General features: G+C 49.6%; 1 protein-coding gene across 1 annotated transcript in view; it reads left to right on the top strand.

The window, feature by feature from the left end:
- The window catches only part of INPP5D (inositol polyphosphate-5-phosphatase D), a 48821-nt gene extending 33948 nt beyond the window's left edge, over nucleotides 1-14873 (top strand). The window contains exons 16-25 of the mRNA XM_049769353.1: nucleotides 724-805; nucleotides 2892-2981; nucleotides 5176-5289; nucleotides 6127-6209; nucleotides 6742-6829; nucleotides 8070-8219; nucleotides 10202-10298; nucleotides 11363-11623; nucleotides 12556-13135; nucleotides 14545-14873. Coding sequence (XP_049625310.1) covers nucleotides 724-805; nucleotides 2892-2981; nucleotides 5176-5289; nucleotides 6127-6209; nucleotides 6742-6829; nucleotides 8070-8219; nucleotides 10202-10298; nucleotides 11363-11623; nucleotides 12556-13135; nucleotides 14545-14547 — 1548 coding nt within the window. The 3' untranslated portion in view covers nucleotides 14548-14873. The remainder of the gene's footprint in view (nucleotides 1-723; nucleotides 806-2891; nucleotides 2982-5175; nucleotides 5290-6126; nucleotides 6210-6741; nucleotides 6830-8069; nucleotides 8220-10201; nucleotides 10299-11362; nucleotides 11624-12555; nucleotides 13136-14544) is intronic.
- The last annotated feature ends 3148 nt before the right edge of the window (nucleotides 14874-18021 follow it).

Here is an 18021-nt window from a genome sequence, read left to right as displayed (position 1 = left end):
TGGTTGTTTAAGTTTGGGCTCTTGATGTCAGTGTTGTTTGTTGACTCCTGTGGCTTGGATATTTTGTTGTCTTTCCTTTATCCCCCCCCCCCAATGCATCTGAGTCCCCTTGACCCCTGTTCGTTATTTCACATCTGTCTTTCTCCTCTTCCACTCTATTTCTTTTCTTCTCAGGGACCAAGAGTGTTCTAGAGTATGTCAATAAAGTGACTGAAGATAGGGTGATCAGAGTAAAGAGTAACAGATATAAGTGCTTCTCGTGAGCAAGAATAAGCCAGAATGTAAAAGCTATGTAGAGACTGGGTAGGAGTGATAGCACAGCCAGTAAAGACTTAGCCTTTCACAAAGCCAGTCTGGGTTCAATTCCTGGCATCGTGATCTCCCATGCACCTCCAGGAATAGTACCTGAGAACAGAGCCAGGAAAAACTCTTGGGCATTGCCAGGTTTGTCCCCAAAATCAACAGACCAAAACTCTCAAGACTGAAATAAAGAGGGAGCTCAGGGGTATGAGCAGAGTCGGCCAGTGGTCCCCCTTTTAGGTCTGAAAGGAGCATGGAAAGAGGCAGCTGAGATGGGACTTGAAGCCCCGGCCTGGGTCTGGGTCTTCAATAAAGAAGCTACAGTGCTGAGTGTGGGTGACTGCATTCCCCTTCCCTCCCTGACCTCTGAGCCAGCAACCAACAGAACAGGGACATCACAGAGCATGTACCCTTGGCTTTCAGATGAAATACAATCTGCCATCATGGTGTGACCGTATCCTCTGGAAATCCTACCCACTGGTACATGTGCTGTGTCAGTCCTATGGTGAGTGGCAGAGGGATGGACAGCAGGGGCGGACCTGGGGTGTGGTGTGTGGGTGCTTTCTGCATCCTCCCTCAAAACTGCATTGGCTCCCTGGGGCTGTGGATCAGGAAGTCCCTGGGATGGGGAGCACTGGAGATCCAGAGCGCTTGTGACAGGAAGCCCAGTTTTCATTCTTTTTTGTTTTGGGGCCACAATCAGCAGTGATCAGAGCCACTCCTGGCAGTGCTTGGGGACCAGCATAAATTGATCAGGGGGATGGGAAAAGGCACCCTATGTGATATTAAAAAGGGGAACAGAACATAAAAATAAATAAGTCGGGCCCGGAGAGATAGCACAGCGGCTATCTTGCCTTGCAAGCAGCCGATCCAGGACCAAAGGTGGTTGGTTTGAATCCCGGTGTCCCATATGGTCTCCCGTGCCTGCCAGGAGCTATTTCTGAGCAGACAGCCAGGAGTAACCCCTGAGCAACGCCGGGTGTGGCCCAAAAACCAAAAAAATAAAAAAAAATAAAAAATAAAAAATAAAATAAAATAAATAAATAAGTATTGAGTCCTTGAAGTTTAAGATTAGCAGAAGTAATACTTCTGTGGTTGTTTATTTTTATTTTTTGGTTTTGGGCCACACCTGCTGGTACTCAGTTGTTACTCCTGACTCAGGAATTATTCCTGGTGGATTCAGGAGACCATATGGAATACTAGAGATCAAACCTGGGTTGACTGCATGCAAGGCAAACACCTTACCCACTGTGTTATCACTCCTGCTCACTTTAGTGTTTCTTAAAAAATACTTGCTGGGGCTGGAGAGAGAGCACAGTGGGTAGGGCACTTGCCTTGCATGTAGTCAACCCTCGTTGGATTCCCACATTCCGTATGGTTCTTTGAGTACTGCCAGGAGTGATTCCTGAGTGCAGAGCCAGGAGTAACCCCTGAGCATGGCTGGGTATGGCCCTAAAATAAACAATAAACTACTTGTGGGGCCCGAGATGTAGCTCTGTGGTAGCGTTTCCACATATGTGTGCATACTTATATGGACACAATACCAACATATTCATGGACAAATCTAATACATATGAAGCCCTGTGTTCATGCTTCAACATACACATGGGAAAAAATACTTTTTCATTACCACTGTTTATAAAGTAAGGCCAGAAAACTTCACAATGGAACATGGATGAATCCTGCTTGAGACTGGGAATTACTGGTTTACTTTCTTTGGGATTTGTTTGGCTTAATATTGGGGCCATATTGAGCAGTGCTTGGGGGTCTGCTCAGATCCAGCTTGGGTCTTATTTTTTTGTTTTGTTTTGTTTTTGGGCCACAGCGGCAGTGCTCAGGGGTTACTCCTGGCTGTCTGCTCAGAAATAGTTCCTGGCAGGCACGGGGGACCATATGGGACACCGGTATTCAAACCAACCACCTTTGGTCCTGGATCGGCTGCTTGCAAGGCAAACACCACTGTGCTATCTCTCCGGGCCCCCAGCTTGGGTCTTACCACACAATTTTGACCCCTGAACTGTCAATCTGGTCCCCCAATCTGAATTTTATTTTATTTTATTTATTTATTTATTTATTTATTATTTATTTTTGCTTTTTGGTCCATATCCAGTGACGCTCAGGGTTTACTTCTGGCTATGTGCTCAGAAATTGCTCCTGGCTTGGGGGACCATTTGGGATGCTGGGGGATCGAACCGTGGTCCGTCCTAGGTTAGCACGTGCAACGCCCTACTGCTTTGCACCACAGCTCCAGCCCCCTAATCTGAATTTCTTGATGCATTTTTGCCACATCCTGGTGTTGGTAGAGAAGGAAAATTTCTCTCCTCACTGGGGTTATGTCCTCCCAGCAATGAAGGACTCAGACCTGCCTCTCAAATTGGCACCATTCTCACCCCACTATCCATATAAAAACCTCAAGTTTTCTGGAGAAACGATCACCAGCCTTTTCACCAAAATGGCTGGTGTTGGCTGAGCTACTAGTCAGCTACTCGGAGTGAGCGAATGACAGATGCAAAATTCCTATTTCAAAGTTTGCAGTCAGGGAATTCTGCCATTCAGCTTGCTGAGAAAAACCTCCCTACCCTTCCCTGCAGGCTGCACCAGCGACATCATGACCAGTGACCACAGCCCTGTGTTTGCCACTTTTGAGGCAGGAGTCACCTCCCAGTTTGTCTCCAAGAATGGTAGGTGGTGGGTGGACCCTAGCCTGGACCTCAGACCTCACCATCTTCCAGTGCTGAGGAAGTGGGGGTCCTCCATTCAGGCTAGGCCACTTCTGCTAGCCACATCCCTTTCTGTCCCAGCCACATGGTAGTTTCAGTTTGTGCCCCTCCCTGTCAGTATGTAGCATCCAATGTCCTAGTGACCCCTCTAAGCTTAGCACCCTTGGGTATCCACCCATACCACTGGCCTGAATTGAGCATTGCTTGGGTGAAGAAGGAAAGAAGGAAGGAAAGAGGGGAGGGAGGAAAATGGAAATGAAGGAGGGAGGGAAGAAGAAAGAGATGAAGGAAGCAAGGAGAAAAGGAAAGATGGAGGGAGGAAGATGGGTAGGAATGAAGGCTGGCTAGCTTCATGAAAGAAGTCAGAGTTGGCAGAATGTTTGGGTGTCGTTTATAGGTGGAATTAAACACCTAATTTAGAAAGAGAATGAAGAGAAAAGAAAACAAAAGCAGGAAAAGCAAAAACAGGGGTCCTCCAAGCCTGCTTTGAGTGATTCCTGAGTTCATATCTAGGGGTAACCCCTGAGCTCCGCCAATGTGTCCCCAAAACAAAAACAAACAAACAAACAAAAAAGCAAAAATAATTCTGAAGATCAGAGACATGGCTGTGCATGCTTTTTTATGCAGGAGCCCCCAGTCAAATCTCAGTGCTCCAAGCACAGAAGTGTAGGTCCCACCCCAATATGTTTAAATTTGTGTGGTATGCCCACCGTACTGTGTTCAGGGGATCCTGCCTCTGCTCAGGGTTTTCTCCTAGGATGATAGTGCTGGAATTGAACCTGGGGCTCCTGCATGCAAAGCTCAACCTGTTGAATATATCTCCAACCAAAAACTGTTAATACCCCAAAACAGAAGAGATGGTGGGAAAGTGGGGAGTTATAAGTAAAAGGATGCAAACTATCAGCTCCAAGATGAATCTATTCTGAAGCTCCATGTAGGCCTGGGGCTCGCTATGCAGGAGTTTGGTCTTGTGCAATTGAACTTCTCCCTCAGTCAGTTGTTTTTACATGGTGCAGCATTTATTAAACGGAACATTGCATTACAGCATTATATAAATTTCATGCATTTATCATTATAAGTCAACATTTCTGTGTACTAATGGGGAAAAAAGTCAGAAGTACAACAGGTAGGGCTTTGCCTTACTTATGGCCAACATGGGTTTGATCCTGGCACCCCATATAGTCCCCCAAGACTTCCAGAAATGATTCCTGAGCACAGAGCCAGTAAGCTCTGAACATAGTGACAGGACCAAGAGAGAGAGAGAGAGAGAGAGAGATAAAAGAAAAAGAAAAGAGGGGACCGGAGAGATAGCATGGAGGTAAGGCATTTGTCTTGCATGCAGAAGGACATGGTTCAAATTCCGGTATCCCATATGGTCCCCTGAGTAATTTCTGAGCGTAGAGCCAGGAGTAACCCCTGAGCGCTGCCGGGTGTGACCCAAAAACAAAAACAAACAAACAAACAAAAAAACAAGAAAAAGAAAAGAGTAAATACATTTCTTTAATTTGGGAAAATGAATTCTAGCCATAGAAATCTTTTTTCCCTGTTATGTTTCTTGTTTGTCTTGAAGGCTCCAATTGTGTGCTGTAGAGTAGTAGAGCCTGTTCTTTCTGCAGATGGTTCCTCCATGTAGCTGCGGAAAGAAAGTGGGGAGAAGGAGGGCCAGAAAGATAGCACAGAGAGGGAGAGCATTTGCCTTGCTTATGGCCAACCTGGGTTTCATCCCCAGCATCCATATGGTCCCCCAGGCACTACCAGGAGTAATTCTTGAACACAGAGTCAGGAGTAACCCCTGAACATTGCTGGATGTGTCCCTGTGCTCAGGTCACCACAGTTTACATGGGAGAAAGACGTTTTCAGTTCATCTAGGAAAATCAGGCGAATTTATGGGGAGGAGGCAAAATGAGGTATGGAGAGATGGGGTCAGAACCCTAAGAACAGGTATCCTATCTACCTGGACTCGGGTGGCATTGAGGCAGAGAAATAAGGGCCAGCAGCTGAGCCCTGTCCCTCTCTTGCGATTCACCATAGACCATCCATCCCTGGTTATGGGGATGGAGACAGTCTCAAGAAAAACCCCTGCATCCCACCCGGGCTTCCCTTCCTGCCTTCCCAGGCATGTGATCAAGCTGAGTCCCTCTCTCCCTGACTGCAGACCCAGGAACTGCTGACAGCCAGGGCCAGATTGAATTTCTGAGCTGCGTGGCCACCTTGAAGACCAAGTCCCAGACGAAGTTCTACCTGGAGTTCCACTCAAGCTGCCTGGAGAGTGAGTGAGCTGGGCAGGGTCAGGGGACACAGGCAGCAGCACCTCCCACCTGGGACCCTCAGAGTGGGTGGAGGAATCCCCCAGTCTCTGAAGCGGCCTCTACCTCTGCCTCTTTGGCCAGGCTCAGTGCTGTCTACTCAGGCTACCGGGCCACCTGCTCTTTTCATCTGCCACCTTCTTCCCTCCATCACCTCACACGATGTTTGCAGCCTGCAGAAGCATCGAGAGAGGGAGTGTATATATACACACACACACAAGCACACACTTATACATGGCTGGCCAGGTTAACACACACATACACACATGGCCAGGTTTGCAGCTCCCCACAAATATACATATAAACACACACATACACAGAGTTAGGTCTGCAGCCCCTTACAAACATACACACATTCTAACACACACACACACACACACACACACACAGCCAGGTCTGCAGCCCACACAAACACACTCTAACACACACATGTGGAAGAGTTTGGCATTTTTATAAACTCTGGAGACATTTGCATCATTTCTATGGAAACAGCTCCAAAGCTTGAATGAGCATTTCACAAGGCTGCAGTTTGAGTGACAAGGTCTGTCATTCAGTCTCAGCTCTTAATCCCCTCAGCATGAAGTAAGCAAAGAGGAACCCAAAAAGGAAAAAAATCTCTAGTTCTCCTGCAGATAATTAGACTTGGCTGGTGACCAGCCGCCCTAAATTGTGTCCTGCAGCTAGAAAGGATGGAGCCCATCAATTGTTTTTCACATCAGGGGAGTGGTATGGGAACCCCATAAGTCTTTAATCTCCTGTGCTGCTATGTTTGGTGTGAGACCCTCCTGTAATCTCAACAGGCTTTGTCAAGAGCCAAGAAGGAGAAAATGAAGAGGGGAGAGAGGGTGAGCTGGTGGTGCGATTCAGCGAGACTCTGCCCAAGGTAACCCCAAGCTTTCCTTTCTTGGGAGGACACCAGGGGACTGTGTACCTCTTGGGATTCTCCTACAAGAAAAATTGGGGAGTTCTACTCACTTTTTCACCATGGATGGGCCCCTTGTTCTGGAGAGATAGCACAGTGGGAAGGGCCTTTGCTATGTGGCTAACTTAGGTTCCACCCCCAACATCCCATAAGGTCCCCCGAACCCCACATGATCCCTGAGTCACTTTGCTGTCCAGCTTCCTGCTCCTCCCTCAAGGCTTCTGGGACTCAGGAATGGGATGCTCTGGGACCCTGTTCCTGGCATTCCCGATGGCTTGGCACATTTGGGCACAGGCCTCTCTGGAGACAAAGTGCAGTGTGGTGGAAGGTTAGGAAGGACGTTCCCCCCCCCACCCCCCGTACCCAGGAGGCCATGGTTGTGGGTTCTTCTGCTTTTTTGATGCCTGTTCATAAGAACCGTGAAGGCTTGAGTATCCCCCTTACCCACATCTTTGCTGATCACCCGTTCTGAGCTCTGGCCTCCTCTCCTCAGCTGACACCCATCATCTCTGACCCCGAGTATCTGCTGGACCAGCACATCCTGATCAGCATCAAGTCCTCCGACAGCGATGAGTCCTATGGTGAGGGACAGGGGCCCTTGTCACCCTACCCCAGGGGGCTTCTGGGAGGATTTGCCAGCAGACACTACATAGTGGGCTTTTGTTCTATGAGGATCCATGTCCAATGCTTTGTGGGCCTCAGTGTCTCGTATTCTACATTGCTCCATATCCAGTGCTCTGAAGGACTCCATGCCCACTGCTCTGTGGAGTTGAGTGCCCACTACTCTGTGGGCTCAATGTCTGGTATTCTGCAGGGCTCCATGCTCAGTGTTCTATGGGGTTCCATATCTAGTGCTCTGCAGATTTGAGTTCCCTGACTCTGGTCAGGCCCTTTAGACTTGGCACTGTTCTCTGGCCAGCAGGGGGTGAACCAAGACACAAAGAAAGGATGTCACTGGCTGCTGGTTGCAAAGAAGCCTGACTTGACCCCAGGTTCATCCTGCATTGCTTCATGCCCAGTATACCTGTGACCCTTTCCCCCCACCAGTCCCCCACATAGCATCTCCTGTCACCCCTGAAGCCTAACAAGTTAGAATCACCCCTTGCACTGGAAATCTAAGCTACAGGGGGCTGGATTGGTCTGAGGCAATCTAAGCTGCATTCATTACTTCCTGAGGCACTGAAAGCTCTAATAGCCCATGGGAACTCCAGCCCTAGAGACAGACTCAGAGGGGCCCTGGTCCCTGGGAGAGGAGTTGCCTCCCTTCCCAGCCAGTACAGTCATGACTGGGGCCCACATGGTCTTGGTGATTTGGGCATTCATGGAGTTGCTTAGAGCTTGCTTCTGGCTCTGTACTCGGGAATTCCTTCTGGCAGGGCTTGGGGCAAACCCTATGCAGTGCCAGAGTGCCAGAGACTGAGCTCATGACAGCTGAGTGCAAGGCCAGTGCCTCACCTGCTGTATGTACTATTGCTCCTGACTGCATTTGGCTGTTTTTATTCTCTATGTAGAATTTATACTTTGATCTTCTCTTCTGTCTGGAATTTCTCATGTCTGATATTGATTGCTTCCTATCTGGGAAAGTGACTGTTCCCACCAACAATCACATCGGCGTTGAATTATGGTCTTGAGCTTGTATTGTGGCTTTTGTTCTGGGAGGCTGGAAGTTTGGCCCCCCCAGAGGTCTGAGGGCTACTTGATCATTTCAGCCTTAGCACCAGAGTTGGTCTGAGCAGCAGTGCTCAGTTTCCAGCCTCAAGAGCTGCTATCGGTGCCTGGGACTCTGTGGGGATCTTGGTGTGACACTCTCATGTCTTGTAGGTGAAGGCTGCATCGCGCTGCGCCTGGAGGCTACTGAAACTCAGGTCCCCATCCACACACCACTCACTCACCATGGAGAGTTGACGGGCCACTTCCGGGGGGAGATCAAGCTGCAAACATCTCAGGGCAAGAAGAGAGAGAAGCTCTATGGTAAGAGGCCCCACAGTGGACAAAAGTGACATCTCTGCCCGCAGCCAAAACTTTTCTCTCTGCCATGGCTTTAAGTCAGAAACTCAAGTCAACTCCAAACCTCTGCACTTGTACCTACTGCCTCTCTTTCAACTTTGTCACTTGGCTTCTCCCTGGCATGGGTTTGTTTGGGTGCATAACAGCCACCAGCAGGGGGCCATGATTCATGGAGCCCCATCTTCCTTGTGTTATTCCCCTCACACATCCCTGCACCTTCCAGGGGGCTTCCATTTCTCAAACTGCTACCCCTAAAACCCACTTCTTTAACCTGGCTGTGTACCTTTGGCCCTTTCCTAATCTTATTCCAGCCATCCCAAAAAAGTAGTAGTGAAACTAGAGAGATAGTACAGTGAATAGGATTCTTGCCTTGCACATAGCCAACTGGGTTTGATCCCTGGCATCTTATATGGTCCCCTGAGCTTCACCAAGAGTGATTCCTGAGTGCAGAGCCAGGAGTAAACCCTGAGCACTGTTGGGTGTGACCCAAATAAACAAATAACAGTAGCTACCGGTTACTCTGAGGGTAGGGTTCCCTACCAGCTCAGATTTTTGTTGTTATTGTTAGTTTGGAGACCAAACTGGCAACATTCGGGGTTTACTCCTGGCAGTGCTTGAAAACCATATGGGAATGCTGGGATCAAACTCAGGTGGACCGTGTTCAAAGCAAGCACCCTTCCTGCTGTGCTATTGCTCTGGCCTCCCCTATCAGCTCTTTGAACTCAAATCTGGTCCTGCTTGACACCGCTTGTGGCTTGAGCAGGATGACTCAGAAACATCACTCCTGCTCCCCAGGGGACAGGTTCTCCCTGAGACCCTGCTTTCTCGTCTGTAATACCAGCTTGGACCACTGATAGGACCCACTGTAGCAGACAGCTCAGAGTGGTCTCCCTGGAACTCCCACCTGGGGCCAGGGCTCTAGCCCAGGGCAAGTGTAGACATGCTTGACCTGTGAAGCACGGGCACATTCTTCAGCCAGCTCCATCATGCCAAAGCCCCAACTCAAAACACTGAAGCTCTGAGAGGACCCAGCTACTCAGACCAGGAATGTCTTTTAATCTCCACATGTACTGTCAACTCGCCATGGGCTTGGTTTTGGTGTTTGGACCACACCTAGGGCTTACTCCTCATTCTGTGGTGGTAGTGCTTGGGGATGCCTGGAATCAAACCTTAGTTAACCATATGTAAGACAAACTCCTTACCCACTCCATTGCATCATCTCTCTAGCCCAGGCAATCTCTCCTTCCTTCCTTCCTTCTTCCTTCCATCCTCTCTTGTTCTTCCTCCTTTCTCTTCTCCTTCCTTTCTTTTCTTTTCCTTTATCCTTTTCTTTCATTTTTTTTCCTTTCCTTCCCTCTTTTCTCTTCCTTTTTTCCTTTTCTTTTCCTCTCTCTTGCTATGTGGTCATGTGTGACATGTCATAGAAGTGTCACCTTTATCCTCCACCACAGCTCTTAGAGCTAGGGATGGTCCTTGCTGGGGAAACTGAGGCACAGTGGTTTTTAAGTAGCAAAAGTCACCTTTCTGACTTATATCCCATCAGATGCACCTGGTACTCAGCTGGACCCTGAACCTGATGTGGTCCTGACTATGCATGTGGGAAGAAAACTTGCCACCCTGGAATGTGTCTGGAACCCCTGCAATAGGGTGGCTTCTGGGCCACCCAGGCTCCTCCTTCCCCCCCATGCTAGGAAGCTCTTGTCTGACAGCTCCAGGGGTGGCACTGAGGTCACAATCCGGGCATAAGTGAATACAAGGTCCCAGCTCCACTTGATTTATTTTGTACTGGTTGGCCAAGAAACACCACTGTTCCCCTTACTGTCACATGAGACACCCCTTGGGCTATATGTGTGCCCATCAAACCCCCTCACAACAGCCCTGAGCTCACTGAGCTGCCTCCCGGCCTGGCCAGATTGGCAATCAACATTTCCTGCCTCTCCTTGCAGACTTCGTGAAGACTGAGCGGGACGAGTCCAGTGTGCCCAAGGCCCTGAGGAGCTTCAGCAGCCACGACCCCATAAAGCTGTGGGAACCTGTCAGCAGGTAGAACAGGGAGCCTGAGGGGGTCGCTCCAAGCCAGCTGACCTTTGGAGAGCAGGACCCCAGCTAAAGGATGCAAGGCTCAGATCAGGGCTTGGGGATGCAAAGTCTAGCTACGGGGGACTGACCTGGTCTGCCTCTGAGGACAGATGTGAGGCTCTGAGGCTGGTGTGGCTGAGATGGGCAGTTGATGTGATCATGAGAGGAGTCGGGTGTGATTGGGGCATGGCTTGAAGGATATTCCCTGTCTCTATGACACCAGGCTGATGTCCCTGTGCTGAGCTCTCGAATTCCTGTTTGAGCTCAGCTCTGAGCATCAGTTTCTGAGAAGGAGTCCAAGCTAATGAGTCACTGTCTCTGACCTGAAGGTCCAAATTTCCCAATACTGGAAGCAGCGGTGAGATGGCCATTTTGTGTCCCTGGGACTGGGAACATCTACAGCCGTGGCCCTATTGGTCCACCAGCCTTGTTGTATTTTTCCACAGGGGACAGTCAGGCCACTCTTGGCAAAGCCTGGGGGATAGTACTACATTGGGCTCTCTGTTAGGGAAGTCTGGTGGTCTGGAGCACCTGTCTAGGAGCAGGGTACCTTAGCTTGCAGACGGGATCCCTGATTCAGAGTCAAAGCATGGAAGGTTGCTGAAGTTGCTGCAGAAGCTCAGCACTCAAAACCTGTTTTTATTGAGTGAATGAATAAGGGAAGGAGGGAGAAAGGGAGGAGAGAATGAATGAGGGAGGAAGGAAAGGAGGGAGGAATGAATGCATGAGAAATAAAGGGAGGGAATGAATGAATGTGTGGGTTATTGAAGGAGGAAATGAAGGGAGGAAGGGAGAGATGGGATGAGTGAATGAGAATGAATGAGGGAGGAAGGAAAAGTAGAGAGTGGAAAAAGTGATGAAGGGAGTAAATGAAAGGAAGGAGTACATAAATGAGTAATGAAGGGAGTGAACTAATGAGTGAGAGAATGATCTCACTGCCCAGAGAGTGGAGCTGAGGGGAGTCTGGGAGACTCAAGGATCCCAAAAGACAGGGGCTGGAGGTATGATTCTGCATGTCTCTCCCTCAGGGCACCTCCATGTGGGGGCGCCGCCCTCACTGAAATCCTCAACCCCAGTTACATGGGCTTGGCACCCCATGGACACCTGAAGCCAGCCCAGTCTCCTGAACATCAGCCCACGGCCTGGAGCTATGAGCCACTGCTGAGGGATCCCCCTCTGGGGCCTGGACGTGGAGAGAGCCCCCCGACTCCACCCTGCCAGCCACCAGCCTCACCCAAGAAACTCCCCACAGCAGGCCGGGGCCCCAGCTCCAGGCCACAGGAGAGCAGGTGAGCTGCCCCCAATGGGTGTCACAGGATAATGGAGGAAGTGAGACAGCTCAGACGGGGCTGAGGAGAGACAAGGCTAAGGACAGGCAGGGGTGGGGTGGGAGATTCCATTCCACACAGAACTGAGCAAAAGATGTTTCCTTTGAAATAGAAAGATGCAACCAACCCCAATGTGGTCCTTGGCATCACATGTGGTCCCCCCCAACACAGCTGGGTATGGCCCAAACCACCCTCTACCATCACCCCCAAAATGTCAATGAAAGATGCTTTCCTAGTAAGAAAGAAAAGAAGGAAGAGGGGAGATGGGGCAAGGGGTGTGGAATCTATTAGCAGCAGCCATAGAAACAGTACTAGGAGAACAATCTAAGGTGCCCATCTTGAGGTACCATATTGAGGTACCATAGAAACCTTTCCAGGCTGGGATGCGGTCCACGTGACAGAGCATATCCTTGCCATATATGAGGTTGAGTCCAACCCCTGCACCTGTGACTTTACACATTCCTGACAAACCCTTTGTTCCCATAACCCTGTGGACAGACCTGCTTTCATGTGCAGAGATTATGCAGGGTTCCTGCTCTCTGCTCTTGATTCTCTTTTGGGGGGGCACCCAAAGCTTATGATGATGCTCAGGGCTTACTCCTGGCTCTGCGCTCAGGGATCACTTCTAATGGAGCTCAGTGAATTACATGGGATGCCAGGGATCAAACCTCAGCCAAGTACAAAGCAAGCGCCCTCTCCACTATGCAATCACTTTGGCCCACACATAACTGCTCTGATGTTTCTGCACTGAGATGCAGATCAGAGACCATAGACTGCTTATGGTAGTTCCTGATATATCCCATATTCCATGTGATCCCCACTCATATGCCCCCCAGAGTACCCCTGTGCCACCATCCCTTCAGTTCTACTGACCACTTTCCACTCTGTTCTAGGCCTAGTGGTATGGGGAAGAACGTGGGGGAGCCCCCATCTCCAGAGGACCCGCTGGCCAAGCCTGAGATGTTCGAGAACCCACTGTATGGATCAGTGAGCTCCTTCCCAAAACCGGCGCCCCGAAAAGAGCAGGATTCCCCCAAAACCATGCGCAAGGAGCCGCTGCCCTTCCCGGACCCCAGCAGCCTGCTGGCTAAAGCCCCAGACCCTGAAGGCCCCAAGGGGACCAACAAGTCAGCCTCAGGCCCCTACGTGGTCAGCCCCACGCCCCGACTACGTTCCTTCACTTGTTCGGGCACCTCTGCGGGTGGTGACAAGGGCCCAGGGAAGCCCAAGGGCCCAGCGGGCATACAGGTGCCAGTGCCCACCAAGAGGCCCATCAAGCCATCCAGGTCAGACCTGAACCAGCCCACACCACCCTGTCCGGCCCCACGGCCTCCTCTGCCAGCCAAGAGCCCCGCAGTGCTGCACTTGCAGCATGCACAGGGCCGTGAGGGTCGAGATTACCGGGACAACAGTGAGCTCCCGCACCACGGCAAGCACCGGCCTGACGAGCCACTCAGCAGGACTACCATGCCGGTGAGTGGGGGCCCGTGAGTGGCCAGGGTGGGCCACAGGCCTGTAGGGGCAGGGGTGAGTGGTGCCATCCATGCAGGTGGGGGGGGGGTAGGAGAGGGAGAGAACTACCATTCTCAGGAAGCCATTTGGGTACCAGTAAACTGGAGTGTGTGTGTGTGTGTAGTACAACCATCAAGCCTGGAACACAGAGATGACACTGACTTTCATGTGTGTTTGTTATGTTTGAACATACATGTGGCATATATTGGGGTGTACATCGTTTACCCATGTGTAGAGATAACTAACACCATGCTCAGGTGTGTACGCAGGTACCTGTGGAGCTAGAGTGGGTTCTGAGAAATGGAGAGGAAAACGGGGAACTTGGCAGCTACTTTCCAAGGAAGGAAGCAAAGGGAGGATGAGGCTGGAGAGTCTCTCCCCTCTCTCCCTTCTGCTCCATGGGCAGGTTTAAGGTCAGAACAGTGAGTTAAACTTCAATACTCCCGCTTCTGACTTTAGAGCCAATCGCACTTATTTTTTATTTTATTTTATTTTATTTTTTTTGGGGGGGGGGCACACCTGGTGGTGCTCAGGGGTTACTCCTGGCTGTCTGCTCAGAAGTAGCTCCTGGCAGGCACGGGGGACCATATGGGACACCAGGATTCGAACCAACCACCTTTCGTCCTGGATCGGCTGCTTGCAAGGCAAACGCCACTGTGCTATCTCTCCGGGCCCGCCAATCACACTTCTAACCAAGTTGACACATTGCCATCATATTCATCCTTAGGAGGCCTGGTGTAGCCTCGCATGTATGATATCTTGATCTTGAGACTGCAAATCAAAAACAAAAAACTTGCCCAGCAGGCAGGCGATTGTATAAGGGTAAGGCACTTGCTTTGCATGCAGTTGATCATAGTTTAATCCCCAACACCTCATGGTCTCATAAGTTTTACCATGAGTGATTCTCTGAGCACAGAGCCAAGAGTAAGCCCTGAGCACTGATGGGTAGAGTCTAAAACAATGAAAGCTTGTCCCAAGTTTTAAAGGCTTGAAATACCCTCTTCCTTCCTTTCTTTATTGATAAAAACAAATCCTAGGTTAGGAACAGACTCTGGGGCCAGGAGGTTTGAATTCCAGGACTCCTACTTCCTGTTTCCATGCCCTGGACCTCAGTTTACTCCTCTGGAAAACAGAACCTATTATTACTGGTATCTTGTGCTGCCTGGGTTTCTAGGAAGGAAACTTTTTTACTTATCTGTTACTTATGTGACGATTTCCATAAAAACAGTGTTTTGCCTATTCCAGAAACACTAGAAGACTTTATAGCCTGGAACAGTTCTGGCTTTATGGAAGCTGCAGGAACCCAGGAACCTTGGGTGGAGTTCAGCCTGGTGACTCTGACTATCTTGTCTTCTATTCTTGTCTTGCAGTGAAACCTTGGACAGAGGGGAGCCCTGCAAAGCCTCCTTCTCAGCCCCTCGGGGTCACTTGCTGGAACTCTCACTGTGCTTCCTCCATGGAGGTCAGTCCAGGGCGAGGCTGGAAGAAGTGTAGCAGCCGGCCATTGACAGACCCTCCAGGACTCCCAGATGGACACTGACTGTACTTGGAACCCAGACATCTCAGTTCAGCTGCCATCTGGGAGAGACTAAAGTGTCCCTCGTGGCTAGAGACCTCAATGAATATAATAATAATAATGACAGTAATGATAATAATAATAATAAAACAACAATAATAATAATAGCTCCAGGCCCGCACCCTCATCTGGAGCCATGCTCAGTGCTCCCCTAGCTTGCAGGAGCTTAACTAAATCTTCCCAGGACCCCAGGGTCAAGCAAAGGTTCCCTGGGTGGTTGAAACAAAGCATTAATGAAATCCAGGCCAGACCTTGTGGGAGTGGTAACTTGGGGTTCAGTTAGCCTAGCCTGTTTAGCCCAGCCTAGGTGTCTCTCTGGAAGAGAGAAGGCCCCACTGACTTTTCATCTTCATGAGTTTGGGGAGAGACACCTAGGTCCATACCTACTTTTTTGTTTGGTTTGCTTGGGAGCCCACACCAGGTGATGTTCAGGGGTTACTCCTGGCTCTGCACTCAGGAATTACTCTTGGCAGTGCTCCAAGTTACCATAATGGATGCCAAGGATTGAACCTGGATCTGCCTTATGCAAGGCAAGCTCCCTCCTGCTATACTATCAATCCAGCCCATGCTGGCTCCTTTGTGTCTTCCTTGGACGAGTCTCCCCTCTCCCCCAACTCCCTAGCCTACAGTTAGACTGAGTCCACCATCCCCACTTCTCTCATTTGTCTCATAGACAAATCTATATTCTCACTCACTGAGAGGCAGCATCAAAACTTAGTTTTTTGTCTTCTAGAAGTCTACTTCTTTCTTCCCAGAAGCCATAGCAAAGTGTGGGCTAGTGGGCACCCATCTCTTACTTCTGTCTACGCAGGGACAATAAACTGTTGATCTTACTTCACTTCTGTCTCTGTGGCCTCTTTGATCCACTGGACATAGGCACAGACATGTTGCCGGTCTGTGGGTGTTGCAGAGGAATTGGGGGTTTGTGGTGGGAAGGGGCAAGCATTGCAGACCATTGTGGGGTCAATCAGAGACTGGCAGGTCCCTACCACCACCACAACCCCTAGTGTTTTTCAGCCTCTCTCATTGCCAGGCTCTAGAACACATGTAGGCCTTCCAGCTCCCTGCATTCAGGACAGTTGGCACTTCCCAGAGATTAGGAGCAGCCAAGTCCAGAGGGCCTGGGCCTAGTCTGTTTTGCCACCCTTCATAGTCCTGAACTTTCTGGCAGTCATAGGACACACTCACGAAGACCCCTGTGACTGGAGTGACAACCCACGGCCGGTGGAGGACAGGGCAGGACAGGCGGAGACACCCAGACTTGCTAAGGGCCAAATGCCTGCAATGTCTGTCCATGGCCTGCAGATGAGGGCCAGGACAGCAACAAGCCAGAGAACTGGAAGTGGAGATTCTTTGACCAACAGGAAGGTGCTGTGATAATGGATGTGCTTTGCTGGCTGGCACCCATCTCTTCCCCAGGACATCTCCTGGCTGCTGCCTGGGGTGGGGGAGCCTCGGAGCACCTCTTCCTGCCTATCTTTTCTCTCCCTCCATCTCCCACAACGGGGAAGTGAATTAGTCATTTGGAAAAGTTCTCCCCAACTACCTTCACTAACCCCAGCCTCCAGGTTCTTGCCTTCCCAGGTACTTAAAATAGCTCCTTTCTCCCAGCAAACTAATTTCCATGGAGGTTCAGCTAACTGGAAGCTTCTGCGAGGCAGCTAGCCTAGCTCTAGTTTTGCCCAATGAAAGACCCTTTGAAATACAAATGTCTGATCCCACTGTGCAGGGCCCAGGGTCTACCCACACCCCCACAGCTCTTTAATTCCACCCAGTCACCCACCTCCAACTGTCCTTGGCTTCAGCTAGGCTACAAGGCCACACAGCCCTGCAGCCAGCCCTGTGTTTTACACTAGTCCATGAGACTTCTGTGCATGGCCTCCAGCTTAACCAGGATCTCAACTAGCTCATCGGTTTGAACCAGTTCCCTGGCCCTAACTAATCTCTTGATAGCCTAGATGGTCAGTTCAGCTGGGCTCTCAGGGCTACAAAGTGTTGTAGAAGGAAGTGAGGCAGGGTGCCTCCAAGTGAGGGCAGAGCACAATTCAACAAAGGTGGGAGGGCAAGGGTAGACTTAGCTTAGAAATCGGGGTTAGTTGCCAAAGCCATCAGGCCTATATGAAATCAGGGGAATAATAGCAGGAAAACGCCCTCACAACAACAAGTGAAAGGAAGGGGAAATAATATAATAATGATAAAAGAGGGACATAAGGTTAGTACAGGCATAGTGTCCTTTATCCCTTTCTGGCTGCTTCTACATTCCCAGATCTCTGCACATAGGGATCAGTCCTGGTGACACTTGGAAAACAAGATGCAGTACCAGAAGTTGAACTGGAACTGGCTGCAAAGCAAAGTATCTTACCTCTGTACTATCTCTCCAGTCCAGGAACACATTTTTTTCTCCTTTTCCTTTTAGTTTTGGGGACATACTCAATGGTGCTCAGGGCTTACCCTTGCCTCTGTGCTCAAGAATCACTCCTGGGCCCGGAGAGATAGCACAGTGGCATTTGCCTTGCAAGCAGCCGATCCAGGACCAAAGGTGGTTGGTTCGAATCCCAGTGTCCCATATGGTCCCCCGTGCCTGCCAGGAGCTATTTCTGAGCAGACAGCCAGGAGTCACCCCTGAGCACTGCCGGGTATGGCCCAAAAACCAAAAAAAAAAAAAAAAAAGAGAATCACTCCTGGCAGGGTGCAGGAAGCCATACATGGTGTTGGAGATAAAACTGCATCAACTATGTGCAATCATGTATCTTACCCACTGTATTCTCTCTCCAGCCCTAGGAGCACATTTAGAAATGGAGGAAAATCTAGACAGTTCATATCCTGACAGTGTTTCCTTTATTTCAACATTCATCTAAAGTCAGTTGCCAGTTAGCTGTAAAACTTTGACAAGTGATGTCATGTCTCAGGGGAGACAGACTTTATCATTCAAGTACGAGCACACTAAAACAAAACAGCTCTAAATAAAAAAAAGAAAATCCGTGACTGCTTTGGAAGAACACAACTGAATCCTGAGAATCTTTAATTTATTGTTTGCAATATCTGAGATAGAATCTCCAAGGGCTCTACCCACAGAGGCAGTAAATTGTGACCCATCACAAGAGGAAAGATAAACACAGATCAACCTCATTCTAGACACTGGAATTCACAAAAAGACAAAGACTGCTGTTTAAAAAAATATCCAAAAACATGAAAAAAAAATGTATGTCTCCAAGCAATAAAAAGTGTTGGAAATTTTAGCAGCAATGTAGATATTTTAAAACGTCAACTC

Source organism: Suncus etruscus, chromosome 2 (assembly GCF_024139225.1).
Source record: "Suncus etruscus isolate mSunEtr1 chromosome 2, mSunEtr1.pri.cur, whole genome shotgun sequence".
Classification (NCBI taxonomy): Eukaryota; Metazoa; Chordata; class Mammalia; order Eulipotyphla; family Soricidae; genus Suncus; species Suncus etruscus.
The sequence above is the reverse complement of the archived record's forward strand: the minus strand, read 5'-3'. Positions and strand labels throughout refer to the sequence as shown.